At 40.6% G+C, this 24344-nt stretch overlaps 2 protein-coding genes across 5 annotated transcripts in view; one reads left to right on the top strand and one right to left on the bottom strand.

The window, feature by feature from the left end:
* mmp28 (matrix metallopeptidase 28) overlaps nucleotides 1-8427 on the top strand; it is a 24269-nt gene extending 15842 nt beyond the window's left edge. Inside the window, exons 6-8 of one of the 2 annotated variants that reach the window (XM_028573574.1) lie at nucleotides 2129-2278; nucleotides 6234-6401; nucleotides 7225-8427. In XM_028573574.1, the coding sequence (XP_028429375.1) occupies nucleotides 2129-2278; nucleotides 6234-6401; nucleotides 7225-7619 (713 nt within the window). In that variant the 3' untranslated portion in view covers nucleotides 7620-8427. Of the gene's footprint in view, nucleotides 1-2128; nucleotides 2279-6233; nucleotides 6402-7016; nucleotides 7107-7224 lie in introns of those variants that run through there. The other variant, XM_028573575.1, reaches the window with a different exon arrangement.
* fam124b (family with sequence similarity 124B) lies at nucleotides 8235-24344 on the bottom strand. 3 transcript variants are annotated; one of them, XR_003692195.1, is made up of 8 exons: nucleotides 23989-24344; nucleotides 23553-23584; nucleotides 22498-22707; nucleotides 21757-22152; nucleotides 21402-21598; nucleotides 19585-19747; nucleotides 9502-10429; nucleotides 8235-8485 (listed from the first exon to the last, which is right to left on the bottom strand). XR_003692195.1 is itself a non-coding variant. In XM_028573572.1 (7 exons), exons 1-7 carry the CDS (start codon nucleotides 24057-24059, stop codon nucleotides 9831-9833), a joined length of 1668 nt encoding a protein of 555 aa, XP_028429373.1. In that variant the 5' UTR covers nucleotides 24060-24344; the 3' UTR covers nucleotides 8235-9830. The 3 variants fall into 3 exon arrangements, 1 of the variants encoding a protein (XP_028429373.1); XR_003692196.1 differs by having other exon boundaries at nucleotides 9628-10429; XM_028573572.1 differs by having other exon boundaries at nucleotides 8235-10429.

Here is a 24344-nt window from a genome sequence, read left to right as displayed (position 1 = left end):
GGCCAGTGAAGACACAGCCTGCTGCAGGAATGTTTGCATGGCTGCAGGACAGTCTCACAATAATTTGGATAATTCAACTCTGAACTTGAGATTCACCTCAAAAGAATCTTGCATGCAGGCTGCGTCCTGATTCCTCCTTTTCTGCTCTGCCTCTTAAGATATTCTGGCCTCAGCTTCCTAAAATGGTATTTGCCAGCAACTGACCACTCTGCTGCCTCAGACACACATTTTTAGCTCAGATACACTCAATAACTGCAGCACTTAATGCCACTTTGATTTATTATGTGACCATTGCTACTACCATTGCATGAATAGCCACTAATGAGCAGCAATTAGAACAGATTATCTGTTTTTTAGTTGCTCATTGAGCTGTGAGATGGGAGAAGCTAAACCTGGCAATGTGATTATGAATGATTATCCGTCTTTAGTTGTTAGTCTCTTATTACTTATTTCATTGCTTCACAAAAGGTTATCCAGGATTCCTTAGTTGGCGCACAGGTGCAGTTTAGCAAAGTGCAACATGATTTTTACACGTCTGCTTATCAACCGGATTTCCACCCTGTGGCTGCAGCTGCTCCTACGTAAATGTCAAGCGGCTCCAGAAACGGATGAGAACCATGACTGACAGGACTGCAGGCGCTGTGAAAAATGCTACATCTGCTTAAAGATATGAGCTGTGTGTGTGTGTGTGTGTGTGTGTGTGTGTGTGTGTGTGTGTGTGTGTGTGTGTGTGTGTGTGTGTGTGTGTGTGTGTGTTTGTGTGTGTGTCTGTGTGTGTGTGTGTGTGTGTCTGTGTGTGTGTTATTAAACAACACACTTGTGGTGGTTTGCCTACATAAGACAATGTATGTACAGTATGTATGATTACTCAGATCCTTTACTTAAGTAAGAATTATACCACAATGTACTGATTTTTAAGTAAAAGTCCTGCTTTGAAAATGTTGCTATTATAATTATTAATTAAGTTATTATTAGCAAAATACACTTAACATATCAACCAATAGTTGTGAGTGTTATTGTATTAAATGTATTATTAATTTTACTGATGCATTAATGTCCAAGTAGCATTTCCCTGCTGCTTTAAACTGTAATATATTTTATAAAACCATATGTTAAAAAAAAGTCTTTATCTGCATCTAACTATAGATGTCAGATAAATGCAATGTCAAGTAAAAAGAACTTATACTATTGTAAGTACATTTTGTGTACTCACAATACTCACATACAGTACTTAAGTAACATTTTCAATGTATGACTTATTTTTTACATATTTCTTATTTAAGCAAAATATCTGAATACTTCTTTCACCACTGATAACTGTAAACAGCATAAGGAGGGAGGTCAGACATCCAGCCCTTATCTTACAACACTGCACACACACACACACACACACACACATACTCTCACACTGCTTTATCGCTTATGGGCAGCTGTTCATGTGTTATCCACTGTGTTGTGTGTATATCTATTTTTCCTGCCGTCCTGTTCTTGGGTGTGCTGATTTTATCCACCTCCTACACAAATGTTTGTTCAGCTCCTTGCAGACTAAATGGCTGTAATCACGTAAAGCACCATCGTTTTAGTCTTATGCTTCGGTATGTTGTGCTTTTCCCTTTTGTCCTGGTTTGATTCTTCCTTTTATTCTTTTGGTCTCATGTGCCAGGAATTTGCACTATGAGGCTGCACAGGCCAAAAAAAAAGTTTTTTGTGTGCTAACAATTCAGTAAGTTTAAGGTTTCATTGTGCGCTCTATCTAGAGTTCTTTGTTTATTTCCTGTGCAGTATAATTTCATCCATCAGTATACATCAACTGAGCCACATCCTGTAAAGGACAATTTAAATGTTAACATTATCCTAGTCTTGTTTTCAGTCTACACTGTTTGTGTCTTTCCATTCGTTCCCATGCTGTCTAATTTAGAAAATACTTAAATTGTTTTTGGCATGCATGAGAAATTAGACTGTCTGTGCCTCTCAGTAACATACTATCTATACTTACAGCTTTGTCACTGTAGTTTTTAAAAAACGACCCTTCTTAAAGTGAATATGACAGTACATGGATTCATCTCTCATGATGACCTTGTCTGATGCCTTTTAGCTCACTGTTTAGTGGCTTTGTTTTTGCCCTCAGGTAAGCCATCAGGTGATCGCCCTGTGAGGCTGCCAGGCCAGGTTTTGCACACTGCTCTGCAGGAGTGGGAGTTTACAGAGCACAACAACGGGCATCAGACCACAGGGCAGCCTCTCTACTGCCAGGGTGTCTTTGATGCCATCACTATGGGTGAGGTCCGGGGGAAATATTATTGTTATTTTTTATTTTTATTTTTATTTCATTTTCTACACTTCAAGTGTGTTTATTAATTTTCAGAAAATAATCACACTACAACAAATAATACAGGTGCAAATCAGAACTGTCACAGTAAGGCTCATCTTCAATCAAATAAACACAAACATGACAGGGCTGAAACAAACAATATTTGGTACAGTAAATCAGCATAAATCATCCTTAAGAATCACCGGTGGTCCAAATGTTAACTTATCCCGAAGAGATCCCCATTTGTTGATGGTTGACACACACAGAGAGCATGCCTCCAATGCTTTCCTCCCCTCTAAGAACACCATAAAGGATCACCACATATTGTCAAAGATGAGATATTTACCCTTTAATGTAAAAGTGACCTTTTCCAGTGCAAGACAGTCTGACAGTCCTACAAGCCAGACATTAACACTTGGTTTAATAGTGGATTTCCAAGATTTGGCTATGGTATATTTAGCTTGTAAGATGCAGAAAGTAATCATAGATTTATTTACCTTGCTGAGATTATGATTTACGGGAAAAACGCCAAAGATACACAGTTTGGCGTCTAATAATAGCTTTATACCTGTGACATGTAAAATCATATCCATCACTTCCCTCCAAAAAGCCTGGATTTGTGGGCAGTCCCATAGGCAGTGATATAATGTGCCCTTTCTACCACATTTGTAGCACGTGTCGGGATTATTGGGGCTGAATTTATTTAGCTGAGTTGGTGTTACGTATGTTCTCATTATCCACTTCTATACTGAAGTAATTTAAAATGGGTATTTATTGTTTGTGTTTGAGATTTTAAGCAAATCTAAATCCTCACACCATGCCAGTCTCTTTCTCTCTGAGGAAACCTTTGATCCATCCACGATTATTGCATAGAAACTTGACATCAATCCCCTCTTAGGGTGTTGATTTGTTGCTATTTCTTCTATGCAGCTAAGAGTAGGTAGAGATAAAGATTTATGTATCTTAAATATATAGCTTCTTATCTGCAGGTATTTAAAAAAATGTTTTGGTTGGATGTCATACTTTTGCCTCAAATCTTCAAACGACATGAGAATGTTATTGTTAAATAAATCAGCAATTTTATTTAGGCCTTTGTTTGCCCACATTTTGAAGCCCATATCTTGTTTGCCGGGTGTAAAAGCGCTGTTACCCCAGATTGGTGTAAATTGAGATAACACAGGTATCTCACCAGTATGTTTATGAACCTCATACCATACCATAATCAAGTTTTTAACAAAGGGATTATGTGTTAATGTCTTTTAATCCTTTTAATTTAGCTGAATATAAATATGAATTGAGTGGTAGAGGGGATGTCATGCTTCTTTCCACACTCATCCAGGAACATGGCGTTTCTTGTGAGAACCAACATGAGGCAAGTTGTAAGTTGGGCAGCCCAATAATATCATTGGAGGTTTGGGAGTTTCAAGCCTCCTCTATCATAGGGGAGATAAAGCAAAGATAAGCAAAGTCTAGTCCGGAGGAAATATTATTAGAAATATTTAATATCAAAAAACATTCCACCTCATGACTGTGGTTACTGGTGTGGTTTTTAAAAGCTGAAAAATAAAAGCCTGCAGAAACGGAAGAGAATCCTGTTATCATATTTATCTTTCTAAAACTATTGGACAAATGTATATTAAAATCACTTGAATTGAAACAAAACAGGAAAAAGAGCAAGGTTTTCGTCCTACCATTTACTTCACCATTTTATTCTCTGACGAAAGTCTGAACTCAATGTTCACTCGCCAGATTTTTATCTGAAGCTTTCAACTGCAGCTCAGTCTTCATACAAAACAAAAAGTCATAGTATAGTATGTTCTAAATAAAAGTCATAGTGTAGCATGTCGAAAAAGGCCAAAGCGTAGTATGTTGAAAAGAATCATGAAAAAGTCAAAGTTTGTTGTTAAAAAAGCCATAAAAATGTCATAGTATAGTATGTTGTATAAAAAGTCATATCATTAAAAAAGTCAAGATTGAAACAAACAAACTGATCCAAACAGCTCTATAGTCCAGCCTTTACTTCCGTGACAAACGTGCGTCACTTTGTAACACGTTATAATGCTCGCCTAGCTGCTAGCATGGCACGCCCTCATACTCTGCTTCTGGCTGGCTAGTAGTCCTTACCTAGCTACTGCACATGTGCGACTCCCAACAAAGATGGAACAGTAGTGAGATGTCTCACTCTGTAGCTAAAACAGAGAGCTCAACATACAGGGTGAAAAGAGGAGCTGCAGCAATGTGCAGTACAACAAAAATATGGTGTTTTTTGAAAATTAAACTATGTAAACCTATTTTGATATAACCTTTAAATACAATTATGAACCTGGAAATGAGCATAATATGAGCACTTTAAAGTACACACACAGTGGCTTGAAAAGGTATTCATACCCCTTGAACTTTTCCACATTTTGTCACATTACAACCACAAATGTAAACTTATTTCATTGGGATTTTATGTGATAGACTAACACAAAGTGGTGCATAATTGTGAAGTGGAAGGAAAATGATACATTTTTTATACAAATAAAAAACTGAAAAGTGTGGAGTGCAAAATTATTCAGCCCCCTTTACTCTCATAGCCCTAAATAAAATCCAATGCAACCAATTGCCTTCAGAAGTCACCTAATTAGTAAATACAGTCCAGCTGTGTGTAATCTAATCTCAGTATAAATACAGCTGTTCAGAGGTTTGTTAGAGTCAACATAAGTGAACAAACAGCACGATGAAGCCCAAGGAACATACCAGACAGGTCAGGGATAAAGTTGTGGAGAAGTTTAAAGCAGGGTTAGGTTATAAAAAAATATCCCAATCTTTGAACATCTCACGGAACACTGTTCCAGCCATCATTCGAAAATGGAAAGAGTATGGCACAACTGCAAACCTACCAAGACATGGCCGTCCACCTAAACTGACAAGCTGGGCAAGGAGAGCATTGATCAGAGAAGCAGCCAAGAGGCCCATGGTACCTCTGGAGGAGCTGCAGAGATCCACAGCTCAGGTGGGAGAATCTGTCCGCATGACAACTATTAGTCGTGCACTCCACAAATCTGGCCTTTATGGAAGAGTGGCAAGAAGAAAGCCATTTTTGAAACAAAGTCCCATGTGGGGGACACAGCAAACCTGTGGAGGAAGGTGCTCTGGTCAGATGAGACCAAAATTGAAGTTTTTGGCCTAAATGCAAAATGCTACGTGTGGCGGAAAACTAACACTGCACATCACCCAGAACACACCATCCCCACCGTGAAACATGGCGGTGGCAGCATCATGCTGCGGGGATGCTTTTCTTCAGCAGGGACAGGGAAACTGGTCAGAGTTGATGGCTAGAGCCAAATACAGGGCAATCTTAGAAGAAAACCTGTTGAGACTGGGGCGGAGGTTCACCTTCCAGCAGGACAACGACCCTAAACATGCAGCCAGAGCTACAATGGAATGGTTTAGATCAAAGCGTATTTGTGTGTTAGAATGGTCCAGACCTAAATCCAATTGAGAATCTCAGGCAAGACTTGAAACTTGCTGTTCACAGACGCTTTCCATCCAATCTGACTGAGCTTGAGCTATTTTGCAAACAAGAATGGACAAAAATTTCAGTCTCTAGATAAAGGTCTAGAGACTCATGATAAAAAATCTCATGATAAAGACATACCCCAAAAGACTTTCAGCTGTAATTGTAGCGAAAGGTGGTTCTACAAAGTATTGACTAAGGGGGGCTGAATACTTCTGCACGCCACACTTCTTTTTTTTTTTTTTTAAAAATAAATTGAAAACCATGTATCATTTTCCTTCCACCTCACAATTATGTGCCACTTAGTGTTGGCCTGTCACATAAAATCCCAATGAAATACATTTACATTTGTGGTTGTGACTTATCTATCTCTATCTCTCTCCTCTTGTGTTTTTTTTTCTTTTCTGTTTGTATCTCTAGACCAGAATGACACAGTGCTGGTGTTTCGGGGCGGTGTGTACTGGACAGTATTGGCTGAAGGCGGAGTGAGTGGCCCGCTGCCTCTCCATCAGCGCTGGTCTGACCTCCCTCCGGCCATCGAGGCTGCTGCCTTCTCCCCGCTAGACTCCAAGTGGTATTTTTTCAAAGGTACTGCTTCACTGAACTCATTAATGGGACTCTCACACTTCTTTTTAAAGACATTCCATAACCTATTGCCTAACTTCACAAATCTGTTAAAGCCCCCAAAATAGATTGGTTTGTGCCTTTTTTAATGAGGAAGGTGCTATTTAAAGACTAATGTACTGAAGCCTCAGCTGTAGTTTTAAAGTAGCTTCACCTTTTTGTTCTAAATGCTAATAACGTGTTATGGTTAGGTTAGGTTATGGCCAAGTTAAAAGTCAAAAACCTGAAAGTTGTCTAGATTCACTTATGTGCTAATTGCAGAACAGATTTATGCAAAATACAGACACTCTACTAAAACATTATTTATACCATACTTGCCATCTCCCTTTTTTTTTCTTTCCTTTTTGTTAAATCTGTGAGCTAAGAGGCACTATGGATACTTTGCTCTCATAAGTAGCAGGCTGCATTTCCCCAAGACACTGAACCCCGAAATAGTTAAGCCTCTCTCTGTAGAATAGTGCAAAACAAAATACAAGTCTTTTCTGTCTTTTGCAAGGGTTATACTTAGTTTTAAAAGAGCAGAGCTTATGGCATTTTTTGTATTGTGATAGAAATCGTAGAATTGTCTTCTTTTTAAAGAGCAAGTGGCCAAGTGAGTTTGACCTGTCGACGCTATGACGTTATGTGAAGTACCCGATGAGTTTGTAGAGCCACTGTGATCAAATATAATAAGATGGTGCGTCGCAAATGATTTCTACAAAAATAAATCTTGAAGTTTAAATTGTTTTTATTGTTGACTTATAGAATTTGTAACTTCATGTTTTCCTCCTCGTCACGTGGTGTCCAGGGAAGCGGATGTGGCGCTACACAGGCAGTGTGCTGGACCCCGACTTCCCGAGGAAGAGCAGTGAGTTGGGGTTGCCCCGACACCCTGACTGTGCCTTCTACTACGCTCCTCTGGGTCACATGGTCCTCTTCAAGGGCTCCCGTTACTCTGTGCTTAACCTCAAAACCCTGCACCAAGAACCCTACTACCCCCGCAGGCTGGCAGACTGGACTGGTGTGCCACAGGGGACCAATGGGGCGCTGACCCGTCCCGACGGACGCCTCTACCTGTTCAGAGAACAGCGGTTCTGGAGATTTGACCCGGTTAAGGTGCGTGTCACCAGAGAGGGCCAATGGGCCAAGGATCTGAGCTGGACTGGTTGCAGCAACGCTCCTCAGAGCAACAACATTCTTTGACCAGCAGAGGGAGCTGTAAGCTTTAGCTAAAGTGCAATTTGTTGATGTATATACTATAATGTAAAGTGCTACAACTTTTTCAGCCTAAACCCACATTGAGTTTATATGTTGCAAAAGGAGCCTAGCTCAGCAAACTCATGCCATGAAGGTATTCAACAAAAATACTTGGTTTATACATTTTGATGCACATATAGTATTTATACTGCAGAGCAATGGATATTACTCTATATGGATGTGCAATTATAGCCTAATTATTACAGTTAAGATAATGACTGGACTGTCTACTCTTAAGTGAGCAGACAGGTTGGAACTATGCTTTTAAAACTATCTTCTTTTCTCTTGTATTTGCTCACAAACAGATGTGTTTTTATCATCTCTTCTGCTACGTCACTAACATATGTAACCTATTGTATAAATGACTGTTAACTTCCTTTTGGCCTGTGATTGTGTGTTGCCCGCTAATTGCTCGCTATGGTAAAAGGCCTAAATGTGTATCACTGACTCCCAGTACAGCATGTGCTCAGCATTATGAGGTCACATTTCTTATTCACATCTGTCAAAGCAGGTAGATGTTTAGGTCCAATGTTTGGACAATATAATTAGTACATTATAAAGTGTATCATGATGGAGGTTATCACAAAGCTGACCGCTGTGATGCATTTTAAGAAACCATTTAATGATGATTCAACTGTAACCATGAATGTTTCTCCATTTAACCAAAATGAAATTCTGTCTGGTTTGTGACTGAAGGCAAAACTCAACAGTAGTTTTATAACAGGGTGGTTATAAATCGGTGACACATCCTTCATTTGCTGGTGACCTTTTCATCTTATCAGATTATTCACTTGGCGTGTCATTTCTCATTGCTGCAGGCAGAGCAGACGTCAGTTAGTCCAATGTAGATCTTACATCACTATAGAGTATACTAATCCTACAGCTAATTCATTTTGACAATGACATGACATACTTGAAATGTTTTGTCTTGTGGAAACATGTCAGGACACAGTCTTCATATGCCATGACTCATGAGGTCATTAAATGCATAGTATTTTACTCTCCTCACAATACAATATTATCTTTTATCAGACTTTAAACAGCTACAATCACTACAATGATCATGAGCACTGTGCAGTAATGTTGTGGGTTTGACTACCATCTGTTCTACCTGATCAGTCCAATTCATGTTAAACTTTCACTTAAATTAATCTGTCTGCTGATCTCTCACTTTACAATAATTAACATTTCTGATGTCCCAGGACACATTTGGGCTGTTTGAGATACCTTACGTACTAATGGTTAGATTAATATTAAAATATATATTACAAGATTTTTGTAAAGTCCAATTGTTCTGTAAACTCTAAGGAAAGAAATAATTATGTGAGGAAAATTCATTCCTCTTCAATACAATAATTTGGCCTGGTCTAGTCAATCACTTGTCTTGTACATTTTAACACACAAATACTAGAGTAAAGACAATTTGAAGTGCATTAAACAAATAGCTATAGCTATACTTTTACTATGTAAAGCCTGTAACACAGACTGACAGTGCTGTGCTGTGGAAAGAAATCAGACTAAATCAGATTTCTAATCACGATCAACAGCTACATCAAAGCGTGCCTTCACGCTGAGATAATCATCGGTTTCAACAGCAGTCAAAAAATAAAACATTAGCTTGCCTAGCTAAGTAATGTGACAGAAACATGGTCTGGCATTAGTACCCTGATAGTAACAACTTCATACAGAGCTTTTCCTTCATGTTTTGCTATTCAAATGGCTACATTTTAGCACAATAGCTGCACAAATCATTAGTTGGATCTAAATATAAGTCAATATAAGACATTCAAGAATATTATTACCTGCACTGTTTTAAAATATCACTTACCTTGTACTGCTCTCTTGGCAGCTCTGTGAGAGTAGGATTTGAACATTTGTACTGTATATTGTAGAAATGTATGGGACGAGTCAAACCATTTTAAGACTTTAGACATTTCTGAGTAGAAAGTGTCACCTGCAGCTGAACTTTGGTTTCTTCTGTATTCCAGAGGATTTCTCTTTCGCCAAACTACACAGGTTTGTCCTTCTGCATAACTTCACAGCCTCTTTAAGGGTTTCTCATCTTGTCCAACTTGTGTTGCTGTCCTCTGTGTGATATGTTATGCTTTTTTTTTGCACTTTGATTATTACCACGGCAGGTGGCGTCGTAGCAGGAATTTAGATGAAGAACTCATCGACTGGCTCCTTGTTTGTGTGTGCTGACAGCAGCTCAGCAGTAGTCCTGTTCTCCACGTAGAGCTCTTTTGAGGGGCTTTGTCCTGCTGCCACAGTCCTGCTGCCACAGCCCTTCTTGGCTGCATCTGAGGAGCCCCATGTCCTGGAGGCGACCTGAGGATGTACGTGTGTCCGTGGCAGACATTCAATCAGCTCCTTGGCCAGATCCTCAACAGCTGAAGCCCCAACAGCTGCAGGTCTCTCAGGGCGGTGAGTCATCAAAGCGTCCATGGTAGAAGAGCGAGCAATTATTTTGACTACCGTGTCAGAGTGCAGTGAGACAGGGACTCCTGTGTCTACGTTGGTCTCTGGCTCTTCCTCATCCTCTTCCAGAAGGAGATCAGAGAGCGAACGCACGATGGAGGGGCGCAGAGGAGAGTCCGGGTGATTGGTGGTTGACGGCGGTGCAGGGCTGCTGCGCTGCGAAGAGTAACAGGAGCTGCCTGGAGGGGTGCTGCAGCAGCTTCCTGATCCCTGGCTCTCGGCTCCACCACCTCCTCCATGAAGCTTCTCAAAGACAGGGTCACTACGCGGTCTGTGGCCTGTTGACAACCAAAATCACATCCAGCAGAGTCACAAAAGTGGGCATCAAAACCTTTGCTATTGTACTATACTCAAAATTGAGTGTGGTTTCTTTGTGTAGCGTCAATTTAAAGTTACTGGAGAAAAGAGGTTCATAGCCTTAGGGTCAGATCATTTGCAGATGGCGCTGCAGGATAAGACTGGTGTTTTGTACTCCATACCACAATGTGTGGTCTAAGAGTAAGTAAATTAATCTGAATCTGATACATTTCTTAATACATTTTTTAATTAGAGGTGATTTGTTGTAAAATATATCATCATGGACATCCTTTACAGTTTTTGCCAACTACTTACACACTGAAAGTGAATGACTGGACAAAAGCATCAAAACCTTAACTTTTGTGACGCTGTCTTAAACAAAGGCACCAAAAGTACAAAAAATGTTTTCTGCTTTGCACTTTGTTTGCAATTCTGCATAACACTACACACTATTTCTTACATTAGAAACTTTGTTCAAGAGTGAAAACTCAAGCAATCACTGGGAAAACACTTCTCGTCAAAATGCAAAACACTATCTGAAATTGGGGAAATATCCCCTTGTGTGCCGCCATTAGTCTGCAAGGAGTTCTCCATCACAATGCCACTCTAGGTCCCTACTCGACACCTTATTCCCCATTTCTCAATCCGACTGAGGAATCATTCAAGCAATGGAAGAGGCACGCCGTGACATCGAGGTGGGGTCAGTCCAAGGTTGGATACGGCACGCAAGGCGATATTTCCCCCATTGCCTGGCCAGGGATTATATTGCTTGTGATGTGAATGACATGATGTGGCCAGACACAAACAGAAGGCAGGATCCATAAACAATCCACCCCATCCTTTACAAAACATTTTTTTTATTTACCATTGCACTGTAATTTTACTGCAATTATATTTGTTTTTTGTGTTTACAGTAACATATTTTATTGATTACTGTACTGTAATTCTACTTTTCTTTGTTTTTGTTGTAAAACCTGCAATGGGGAAAAAATAACTATAAATTTTTTTCTGAAGCCTTTCTATTTTTCCATTCACTGAAATGTAAGTAAATGTTCTGTGCTGGAACAATCTTTCACAGCAGCCTGTATGAGAAAATAGGTTACAAAGTACTAAAGAGAGCAGTGTTTTGTATAAAAAACATCAGCGTGTTATTGCTGCTTTGAAAGAGTAATTGATGTCTGTATAATTTTGTTGCAAAAATGGCATTTTGAAAAAGGATTGTTACGTTTTGATTGCAGTTTTCATCTTGACATACAGTAGAAGTGAGATATTTATCTCCAAGTGTTGCGTCTTATTTGCCTTGAAGAATTGTGACACAGCGAGCCACATTTTGCAACAAGTGTGTAAGCCATCAGCAAAAACTATAATGATTTTGAATAAAGTAAAAACAAGGTAACTGCTCACTAACAGCTGGCAACATGAGAGTTTTGGGATTTAAGAAAGGACTCATGGGCCTTAAGAACGTCTACTGTAGAAGACTCTGATCCACTTCAAAAAACTACAGAGTAATGTGGCTAAATGGCTTATAAAAACTCAAACTTATAAGTTACCTGTGGAGTTTTCTTATAAACAAACAAAAGTTTTTTTTTTTTACATTCAGTGTTAATAACTGAAACACATAATGGGTATCGTATAGTATTTTTTTTTTTTAAAGTCAATATATTATGTCTATGTATAGTAAGTCATAAAAAACTCATAGTATGGTATGTCATAAAAAAGTTATAGTATGTTATTAAAATGTTAAAAAAGTCATATTTTTACTTTTTCAACATACTATATACACTATGACTTGTTTGCGACCATGGGCCCACCACCTGTGGGAGGAACCGTTGGGGTCGGGTGCGATGCCACATGGGTGGCAGTGAAGGTCAGGGGCCTCGACGGACCAGACCCGGGCAGCAGACGCTGGCTCTGGGGACGTGGAACGTCACCTCTCTGTGGGGGAAGGAGCCGGAACTGGTGCGGGAGGTGGAGCGCTACCGGTTAGATCTGGTGGGGCTTACCTCTACGCACAGTCTTGGTTCTGGAACCATACTCCTGGATAGGGGTTGGACTCTTTTCTTCTCCGGAGTTGCCCAGGGTGTGAGGCGCCGGGCGGGTGTGGGGATACTCACAAGCCCCGGCTGGCGCCGCTGTGTTGGAGTTTACCCCGTGGGCGACAGGGTCGCCTCCCCACGCCTGCGGGTTGTGGGGAAAACTCTGACTGTTGTTTGTGCATATGCACCAAACAGGAGTTCGGAGTATTCGGCCTTCTTGGAGACCTTGACTGGAGTCCTGCATGGGGCTCCAGTGGGGACTCCATTGTTCTGCTGGGGGGACTTCAACGCACACGTGGGCAATGATGGAGACACCTGGAGGCGTGATTGGGAGGAACGGCCTCCCTGATCTAAACCAGAGTGGTTGTTTGTTGTTGGACTTCTGTGCTAGTCATGGATTGTCTATAACGAACACCATGTTCGAACATAGGGATGCTCATAAGTGTACCTGGTACCAGAGCACCCTAGGCCAAGGTCAATGATCGATTTCATAATCGTTTCATCTGATCTGAGGCCGTATGTTTTGGACACTCGGGTGAAGAGAGGGGCAGAGCTGTCAACCGATCACCATCTGGTGGTGAGTTGGGTCAGGGGTGGGGAAGACTCTGGACAGACCTGGTAAGCCCAAACGTGTAGTGCGGGTAAATTGGGAACGTCTGGAGGAGGCCCCTGTCCGACAGACTTTCAACTCACACCTCCGGCGGAGCTTTTCGTGCATCCCTGTGGAGGCTGGGGGCATTGAACCCGAGGGACAATGTTCAAAGTTTCCATTGCTGAAGCTGCGGCGAGGAGCTGTGGTCTTAGGGTCTTAGGTGCCTCAAGGGGTAACCCACGAACACCGTGGTGGACACGGTGGTCAGGGAAGCCGTCCGACTGAAGAAGGAGTCTTTCCGGGATATGTTATCCCGGAGGACTCGGAGGCAGTGCAGGGTACCGAAGGGCCGAAGGGCTGCAGCCTCTGCCGTGAAAGAGGCAAAGCAGCGGGTGTGGGAGAAGTTTGGAGAAGACATGGAGAAGGACTTTCGGTCGGCACCAAAGTGCTTCTGGAAAACTGTTCGCCACCTCAGGAGGGGGGAAGGGGGAACCATCCAAGCTGTGTACAGTAAGGATGGGACACTGTTGACCTCAACTGAGGAGGTAATAGGGCGGTGGAAGGAGCACTTTGAGGAACTCCTGAATCCGACTAATACGCCCTCTATGTTAGAGGCAGAGCTGGAGGATAACGGGGATTGTCGTCGATTTCCCAGGCGGAAGTCACTGATGTAGTCAAACAACTCCACAGTGGCAAAGCCCGGGGATTGATGAGATCCGTCCAGAAATGCTCAAGGCTCTGGGTGTGGAGGGGCTGTCCTGGTTGACACGCCTCTTCAACATTGCGTGGAAGTCTGGGGCGGTGCCAAAGGAGTGGCAGACTGGGGTGGTGGTTCCCCTTTTTAAAAGGGGACCAGAGGGTGTGTGCCAATTACAGGGTATCACACTTCTCAGCCTCCCTGGTAAAGTCTACTCCAAGGTGCTGGAAAGGAGGGTTCGGCCGATAGTCGAACCTCGGGTTGAGGAGGAACAATGCGGATTCCGTCCTGGTCGTGGAACAACGGACCAGCTCTTCACTCTCGCAAGGATCCTGGAGGGAGCCTGGGAGTATGCCCAACCGGTCTACATGTGTTTTGTGGATTTGGAGAAGGCGTATGACCGGGTCCCCGGGAGATACTGTGGGAGATGCTGCGGGAGTATGGGGTGAGGGGGTCTCTACTCAGGGCCATCCAATCTCTGTACAACCAAAGTGAGAGCTGTGTCCGGGTTCTCGGTAGTAAGTCAGACTCGTTTCAGGTGAGGGTTGGCCTCCGCCAGGGCTGCGCTTTGTCACCAATCCTGTTTGTAATATTTATGGACAGGATATCAAGGCGTGGTCGGGGGTGGGGAGGGTTGCAGTTTGGTGGGCTGGGGATCTCATCGCTGCTCTTTGCAGATGATGTGGTCCTGATGGCATCATCGGCCTGCGACCTTCAGCACTCACTGGATCGGTTCGCAACCGAGGGTGAAGCGGTTGGGATGAGGATCAGCACCTCTAAATCTGAGGCCATGGTTCTCAGCAGGAAACCGATGGAATGCCTTCTCCAGGTAGGGAATGAGTCCTTACCCCAAGTGAAGGAGTTCAAGTACCTTGGGGTTTTGTTCGCAAGTGAGGTGACAATGGAGCGGGAGATTGGTCGGAGAATCGGCGCAGCGGGTGCGGTATTGCATTCAATCTATCGCACCGTTGTGACGAAAAGAGAGCTGAGCCAAAAGGCAAAGCTCTCGATCTACCGGTCAGTTTTCGTTCCTACCCTCACCTATGGTCATGAAGGCTGGGTCATGACCGAAAGAACGAGATCCAGGGTACAAGCGGCCAAAATGGGTTTCCTCAGGAGGGTGGCTGGCGTCTCCCTTAGAGATAGGGTGAGAAGCTCAGTCATCCGTGAGGAGCTCGGAGTAGAGCCGCTGCTCCTTTGCGTCGAAAGGAGCCAGTTGAGGTGGTTCGGGCATCTGGTAAGGATGCCCCCTGGGCGCCTCCCTAGGGAGGTGTTCCAGGCACGTCCAGCTGGGAGGAGGCCTCGGGGAAGACCCAGGACTAGGTGGAGGGATTATATCTCCAACCTGGCCTGGGAACGCCACGGGATCCCCCAGTCGGAGCTGGTTAATGTTGCTCGGGAAAGGGAAGTTTGGGGTCCCCTGCTGGAGCTGCTCCCCCCGCGACCCGACACCGGATAAGCGGACGAAGATGGATGGATGGATTGTTTGCGACATACTATACTATGACTTTTTTTTGACATATTACACCATGAACAATTACAACTACTATTTCTAGTCATAGTTCCATTATCTTTATTGTGACTATTATTGCCACTGTTCACCACACCCCCAACCGGCACCGCCAGACACCGCCTACCAAGAGCCTGGGTCTGTCCGAGGTTTCTCCTTAAAATGAAGTTTTTCTCACCACTTGAGGTTTCTTCCTAAAAGGGAGTTTTTCCTCGCCACTGTCGTACTAAAATGCTTGCTCTTGGGGGAACTACTGCAATTGTTGGGTCTTTGTAAATTATAGTGTGGTCTAGACCTACTCTATCTGTAAAGTGTCTTGAGATAACTCTTGTTATGATTTAATACTATAAATACAATTGAATTGAAATTATGATTCTTTTCGACATAATACGCTTTGACTTTTTTTCGACATGCTATACTATGACTTTTATCAACATACTATACTGACTTTTTTCGACATACTATACTATGACGTTTTCATGATTCTTTTCGAAATACCATGCTTTGACTTTTTTCTATATAGTATACTATGACTTTTTAATGCGTTTTTTTCGACTGACTATACCATGACTTTTTTATGATTTTTTTTGACATACTATACTATGACTTTTTTCATGATTTCTTTTTGGACAAACTATACATGGACTTTTTTTATGACATACTATACTATACTATGACTGTGTGTAATGTGTGTAATGACAAGAGAGTGAAAAACATTGTAATTTCCCTCTTGCGGGATTAATAAAGTATACATTACATTATTGTCTTCAGTAATGTGAACAATAAATACAACGCCCAACCAATACATTACGAACCTTCACAAATATCTCAGTGAAATAAACTGCTAGAGATGAAATGAAGATTGGAGATTGAGGGTTCATCTCTTCAACATACTATGACTTTTTAATGACTTTTTTCGACATACTATACTATGACTTGTTTTTTAGACTTTTTCCATTACTTTTTTTTCATCACTTTTTTTGACATACTATACTGTAACTTTTTTAAGACATTTTTGACTTACTATACTTTGCCTTTTTATGACTTTTTTTGTCTTCAGTAATGTGAACAAAAAGTACACTGCCGAACCAATGCATTATGAGCTTTACAAATAGCTCAGTGAGATAAGCTGCTGGAGATAAGATATAGATTGGAGGTTTAGAGTTCAATTCTTTGACATACTATGACTTTTTTTTTGTCTTCCGTAATGTGAACAATAAAAACAACGCTGAACCAATGCATTACGAGCTTTAGTAATATCTCAGCGAGATAAGCTGCTAGACAATGAAGATTTGAGGTGGAGGGTTCAAAACGTCAACACATTATGACTTATTTTAGACTTTTTCGACATATTATACTATTACTTTTTTTGACATACTATACTGACTTTTTTTGACGTACTATACTATGACTTTTTACGACATATTATACTATGACTTTTTTGTCTTCAGTAATGTGAACAATAAGTACACCGCCGAACCAATGCGTTATGAGCTTCACAAATAGCTCAGTGAGATAAGCTGCTGGAGATAAGATGAAGATTGGAGGTTGAGGAATCAACTCTTCAACATACTGTGACTTTTTATGACTTTTTTTTGACATACTATACTGTGACTTTTTTTGTCTTCCGTAATGTGAACAATAAATACAACGCTGAACCAATGCATAACGAGCTTCAGAAATAGCTCTGAGATAAACTGCTAGAGATGAGATGAAGATTGGAGGTTAAGGGATCAACTCTTCAACGTACTATGACTTTTTTTTCAACATACTATACTGTGACTTTTTTATGACTTCTTTCCGATATACTATACCAAGACTTTTTTAATGACTTTTTTCAACATACTATATCATGACTTTTTTTTTGACATGCTATACTATGACTTTTTTTGACATACTACACTATGACTTTTTTTGTCTTCCGTAATGTGAAAAATAAATACACCGCTGAACCAATCATTATGAGCTTCACAAATAGTTTAGTGAGATAAGCTGCTAAAGATAAAATGAAAATTGGAGGTTCAGAGCTCAACTCTTCGACATACTATACTATGACTTTTTTGACATACTATACTGTAACTTTTTAAAGACATTTTCGACTTACTATACTTTGCATTTTTAGGACTTTATTTCAACATTATACTGTAACTTTTTTCGACATACTATACTATGACTTTTTTTGTCTTCAGTAATGTGAACAATAAGTACACTGCCGAACCAATGAATTATGAGCTTCACAAATTGCTCAGTGAGATAAGCTGCTGGAGATAAGATGAAGATTGGAGGTTGAGTGATCAACTCTTCAACATACTATGAATTGTTTCCGATATACTATACTATTACTTTTTTCTAAATAGCATACTATGACTTTTTATGACTTTTTTCAACATACTATACTATTACTCTTTTTTTTCGACATACTATACTATGACTTTTTTTAGACCTTTTTGGACATATTATACTATGACATTTTTTGTCTTCAGTAATGTGAACAATAAGTACACCGCCGAACCAATGCATTATGAGCTTCACAAATAGCTCAGTGAGATAAGCTGCTAAAGATAAAATGTAGATTGGAGGTTCAGAGCTCGACTTTTTTATGCCTTTTTTTCGACATACTATACTATGCCGTTTTTCAACATACTATACTATGACTTTTTTCCGACATACTGTGCTATGACTTTTTAAAAGACTTTTTCAACATACTATACTATGCTTTTTTATGATTTTTTTCCCACAAACTATACTATGCCTTTTTTCCGACATACTATACTGTGAATTTTTTATGACTTTTTCGACATACTATAACTACGACTTTTTCATTATTCTTTTCGACATACTACGTTTTGACTTTTTGTTGACATACTAGGCCTATATACTATGACATTTTTACGTCTTCAGTAATGTGAACAATAAATGCAACGCCGAACCAATGCATTACGACCTCAGTAAGATAAACTGCTAGAGATAAAATGAAGACAGGAGGTCATAATATGACTTTTTTTCCAACATATTGTACTACGACTTTTTTAAGACTTTTTCGACATACTATGACTTTTATAAAAAAAAAATGTAGGCCTTTCTTGACAGGACAGCTGAAGACATGAAATCGGAAAGAGAGGGGGAATGACATGCAGCAAAGGGCCGCAGGCCCGAGTCGAACCCCGGCCTGCTGCATCGAGGAGTAAACCTCTATATATGGGTGCCCACTCTACCAACTGAGCTATCTAGGTGCCTATACTATACTATGACTTTTTTCGACATGCTACACTATGACTTTTTTTGTCTTCCGTAATGTGAACAATAAATACAACGCTGAACCAACCAAAGCTTCAGAAATAGCTCAGTGAGATAAACTGCTAGAGATAAAATGAAGATTGGAGGTTCAGAGCTCAACTCTTCGACATACTATACTATGACTTTTTTAAGACCTTTTTCAACATACTATACTATGACTTTTATTAGACCTTTTTCGACATACTATACTATGACTTTTTACGTCTTCAGTAATGTGAACAATAAGTACACCACCAAACAAATGCATTATGAGCTTCACAAATTGCTCAGTGAGATAAGCTGCTGGAGATAAAATGAAAATTGGAGGTTGAGGGATCAAATCTTCAACATACTGACTGATAATGACTTTTTCGACATATTATACTATGCTTTTTATGTGTGTACAAGGTAAAAGTAGAGTATGTGTATGCATTCTTGATATATGGCCTAAACGGCCCCTTAAAGTATAGTATGTCACAAAAAAATCATAAAAAAGTCATAGTATAGCATGTCAGAAAAAGTCATAGCATAGTGTCATGAAAAAGTCATAATATAGTATGTAAAAAAGTCATAGTATTTAAAAATGTCAAAAAAGTCATAGTATAGTATGTCATAAAAATTCATAGCATAGTATGTCATAGAAATGTCATAAAAACTCATAGTATAGTATGTCATGAAAATGTCATAGTATAGCATGTCATAAAAAGTCATAGCATAGTATGTCATAAACATGTCATAGTATACTATGTCATACAAATGTTAAAAAAGTCATAGTATAGTAGGTCACAAAAAAGTCATGGTATATTATTCATAAAATATGTCATAGTATAGTATGTCGTGAAAATGTCATAGTATAGTATGTCACAAAAAAATCATAGCATAGTATGTCATAAAAAAGACATAGTATAGTATGTAAAAAAAAAGTATAGTATGTCACAGTATGTCATAAAAAGTCATAGTATTATGCCACAAAAAAACATCAACAAAAAATGCTGTGAACACAGTTTACACTTCTGTGTACTTGCCTTGCCTGTGTGTTTGCCAGGGCAGGGGCGTTGTGAGGCTGCAGGGCGACAGGCTGTGGCCCTGTCCCAAGCTCCTGAGCTGCATTCCTCGAGGGGACACGCTGGGGTATGTCAGGGGGAAAGCACAGGTCAGAGGCCGCTGAGGTTGAGCCGGGGTTTTCACCTGCAGCACAGAAGGACAGAAGGAGAGGGATTATGATTTACACCAGGACTAAAGAGATTTAAGCAAGTTAAGTAACTTAGACAGAATTACTATACACATTTAACATATGCTACTGTGACAGCTTTTAGTTGGCTCCATGAAAGACAGCAACCACAAGCATCCACACATTTTTTATTTCATCATCACTGGAAGATTGAACCAATGCTGTTTTATCTTATGAGGCTAGTCTGTTAAAAGCTTGATTTCTTTATTCCGAGCTAATGAATGACATGTGACAGTCGACACTGATTATTCTGTGGTTTGAACAGGCTAAAGAATCCTGGCTCCTTGGCTAAGATATATTTTGTTAACCTGTTTAATTTTGTTGGGCTATGTCTTATCAGGTTTGTGTTATGTGACATTGTTAAAAACCTGAGATGTGACAAAAGCAGGCGCTCACCTAATATGATTTTCCGCTCCCAACTTGCTCTACTCTATCATTTGGTACAAATATAACTGATCTAAAATCAGTAACTTTATTTAAAGGGGTATAAGACTGACATGACACTGTAACAACCATGACATCTGTCATGAATATAAAGGAGTCTTTATAAATGTTTATGACTGTCGTCATTAAGAGTAATTTTGTAAATTATGATTATTATCATTATGATGTATTTTAATACAATGTTGACATTATTTGAGATATCTATTATATGCCAACTTTGCATTAAACTAGACAACATAACCATACATATTTCATAGAAGGCCTAATTATCAAACTTAAAAAAGCTTCATGTGTAAACATTACATTAAAGGGTCATAAGTGGTTGGTTTTGACATTGGCTGTCATGAGACCATTATAATTGTGTTATGAATATTTTTCTTTGAGTGAAAGATCATCCACATGCTTTTATAATTGTGTCATGAATAGTTCCCTTGACTTTAAGTACAGTGGTACCATTTTTACTTTTCATTAAGATGTCATAAATGTTATAAGGCCGGTTTGACAACAGGGAATACAGTACCAAGATGATTTACAGAGTTTTGGATAGATAGCTTTACTTGTAAATTAACCGCTAATGGCAGATAACTGTAGTTAGCTGCAAGTGTGATAAGTGTGCATTGCATAATGAAAATAATGTTGTGCATGCAGCATGTATTCCAGATTAAATGATGATCATTTTGTCTTAAACATAACATGACAAGGCAACACATTAACATTCCTTCATTTCACAACTGCTGCTGTCCCTCAAAATCAAACTCGTTATTCCCTTGAGGGCAAGCTACACAGTGTACAAAATGTTCCGTTCTACCAATAACATTTTAGCAAAACGAAGTGCAAACAAAAAACAAACTGCTCTTTGGACTCTATATGTTGTGAGATAAATATAGAGTAAACCTGCAGATTGCTGTGTGTTTACAGTTAATGTAGGACTGTTTCACACTGATGACAAGCTTCATGATTAATCCTGACATAAATCAAGTGGGGCAGACTAAAGACTGGAAAGGACTTTAAAAAAAAAAAATCACACAACATTGGTCACTAAGCTGCATGTAAAACATAATTAAAAAGCAGGAATTGAACAATCATGTCCTCAACATTAGGCATCAGGCAACATATAGCATTTGCACATTTTGACACATTTGATGGTGTATTTGAGGATACACTTACCTGGAAGAGAACCTTGTTGCCATCCAGGTCTTCTGTCTGCCAGCGTGTAGTGCTGATAGGGGTACAGGGGTTGGGCAACAGAGGGACTAGCTGGCCAATTTCTTCCACACTAAACTGCAGCACAGCCGAGCTGCACGGCTCCACTCTAACCCCTGGTGACAACTGTTTCAAAGCCAGCTGCAGGCACAACCCGGGCTCTGTATGAAAAACAAGTGATTTTGTCTCACTTCCCTGCCTATTTGCTTTCCTTCTTATTATAATAAAAAAGCTAAGCCTTAAAGCTGGACTTGAATGCTTTAATTGTTATTGCTTTAGAATATAAATACTATAAAACTCAAAGTGCAACAAGACGTACCTGTGTGGAGAGTGAACCAGCAGAAGCCAGTCTTCTGCTCCTCTGCCTGTCGCTGCAGCACTGTCTCATAGAGCCGCACAGCATCCTCATAGTTGTCATATGCACTGTAGAGTGTCACACGTAGTATTTCACCTCCGCAGTGGACTGGTCGAACCCCCCACACAGGCATACCTGCACCCAAACTATAGAAGTCTCTGCTAGGCAGGAGGTAGGGCCGCAGCATGGCATTGGCGGGGGAGCTGCTGGAGGTAATGTGGACCCCTCCAGTTCGGCTGCCGCAGGTCTCAGTGTGGTGGTACTGCCAGGGTGGACGCTGAAAGAAGTCCAGCACTTTGAGGATTCGCTCCTCTCCATAGGCCTCATGGAGGAAGAAGGTGATGGCCAGAGATGGGTAGCCTGAAACATTTTTGGAAAAATATTTATTCTCAATCAACCTTAAATAAAAACAGATGCAGTTCTAACAAGGGCAGCTTGTTGTGGGATGACATGTTTACTCCATCCACAGAGACAGAGTAAATGTAGTATTCAGTTAAAAGTACATTTGAGGTTTTTTTTTACATGAAAATAGTTTAAATTTCTGTAAACATGTTTCCTCTTTATGAGCATAATACAGCATCAGAATGTGCAATGAGGTTGTACGGGCACAACAGAGTGTTGCATCCCTGCCAATTAAATACCTGAGACCCGATTACCATCTTAGATTCTTAAATAAATACAAGACCACACAGTAAGGATCCTTACCTGCCACAGGGCAGAGGCGGGTGTAACTTCTAAATGGTGAGGCCCTCTCTGACACATGGAAGATGTGTAAGCTTGGACAGAGCCAACGGAGGAGGCGATCCAGGGTGTGCTGCAGCAGCAGTGAGTCTCCAGGGTTGGCCAGCAGATGCAAGTTCATTAGCAGGAGCTGTTGCTGCCGCTGCTGCCTGACCCGACTGCTCATATGCTCAACTAGGGTTACACACACACACACACACACACACACACACACACACACACACACACACACACACACACACACACACACACACACACACACACACACACATATATAATTGATTGATTGATTGCAAAACCTGCAAATGCTAAAACCAGGCAGCACAGAGATTTTAGAAGAAGCCATAACAAATGTCTTGTTAGTTAAAAGGGTACTCTCCCAATTTGACACATCAAGATCAGTGTCCTTGTCATGGGGAGTATAGTCTATGTCTATGTTTTTTTCCCATCCTGGAATGCTGTGTGGATCCGCCAGACGTTACAGTCACATTACAACTAACACATTTAGGAATGTGTTTAGTGCCAAAACAAACCCAGATTGGAAGTGTGATATCACATACTAATTTGAGGCTGAAACTTGGACACTTTCCTTAACACAAGGCTAATGTGACCATACCTGAAGAATAAATAAATCCAGACGATGTTAACATGGTAACCTCAACTTGAACTTGGGAGATTTTCAATTTTGAAAGTTAACACGAAGAGTACACATTGGTGGCATGGAGTTTAAAAGATATGGGGGGGGGGAGGTATAAGCAAAGATTCTCTTTAAAGCGCATTGATGCCCCAATGGTATGAAATGGTACACACTTCCCATCTCCTAAGTAACGCTGGACTCGGCCTTTGTAAGTGTAGTGAATCTTGGTCATGGATGTATTAGAAGAACTAGGTCTCTGCTGCATCACTTTTGACCACTCTTATTTTAAATCTGTCTCTTCTGAGTCTCCTAAATTTATAAAAGTACAATTTAAAATTACTGGAGTGCCATTTAACTTCAGTATCAGTGAAAGAATACTTACTGCCAGATGATGACATCCTGCAGCAGTCAGATCTGAATAAGACACAATAAAAAGCACATGAGTGATTAATTCTCAAACACTTTTGGGGGGTTTACATTGGCTGGAGGAAAGACAAAAATATGTCTCCATCGTGTGGTGGCTGGCTTGGAAACAGCATGCCCCTTTGGTCACCATGACAACCCATTATTTGTTGGTAGCTAACATAAGCGTAAACAGCCAATTTATGAGAAAATACATTGAAGAGTACAACCGTTTAAAACACCTATAGTAAAGTGCTAAGATGTTAAAACAACAGTTAAGTTGCTGGTTTAAAATGTTAGTCCCGTTCACGATTCACTGTCTTGGTCAAAACGATTTTCCATTGTGGCTCCAATGGCTTAGCTAAAGGCTAGCTAACGTTAGCCCCGTTAGCTAGCGATGAGACAAGTTGACTTACTCGGCAGTTTCAGCTCCGGAGTCCACGTTTTCATCGTCGGCTCTCTTTAACAGCGCTGCTCTTCGAAACATTGCCCAATAGCTAACGTTACACCTTCTTTCACATTTAGTCGAGCCATCTGCACAGAAAGCTTGAGCGGTGTTTGCAACAGTCCGGGCTAAGAGTGAAAAGCATCCTGTCTACACACTGCAAAAAAAAAAAAAGGGGGACTCTTTTGCTGGGACGCTGACGTCACCGAGCAACGATACACCGTTATGTTAAAATACAGGGCAGGCTCTGACTATTTTGTAGGAAAAAACAAAAAACTGGAGGTGCCCCCAATTAAGTTTGGCATGCTGGACTATGTTTAGGAAGCA

This window comes from Perca flavescens, chromosome 3, assembly GCF_004354835.1.
Source record: "Perca flavescens isolate YP-PL-M2 chromosome 3, PFLA_1.0, whole genome shotgun sequence".
Lineage (NCBI taxonomy): Eukaryota > Metazoa > Chordata > Actinopteri > Perciformes > Percidae > Perca > Perca flavescens.
This window is presented reverse-complemented; position numbering and strand designations above follow the sequence as displayed.

Excerpts from the sequence above, each read along its gene's own strand:
- fam124b (XM_028573572.1), bottom strand. The coding sequence starts at position 24,059 with ATGTTTCGAAGAGCAGCGCTGTTAAAGAGAGCCGACGATGAAAACGTG. Across the intron at positions 19,748-21,401 it reads GCAACAAGGTTCTCTTCCAG|GTGAAAACCCCGGCTCAACC; the intron begins GTAAGTGTATCC and ends TCTGTGCTGCAG. Across the intron at positions 10,430-19,584 it reads CTGGCAAACACACAGGCAAG|GCCACAGACCGCGTAGTGAC; the intron begins GCAAGTACACAG and ends GGTTGTCAACAG.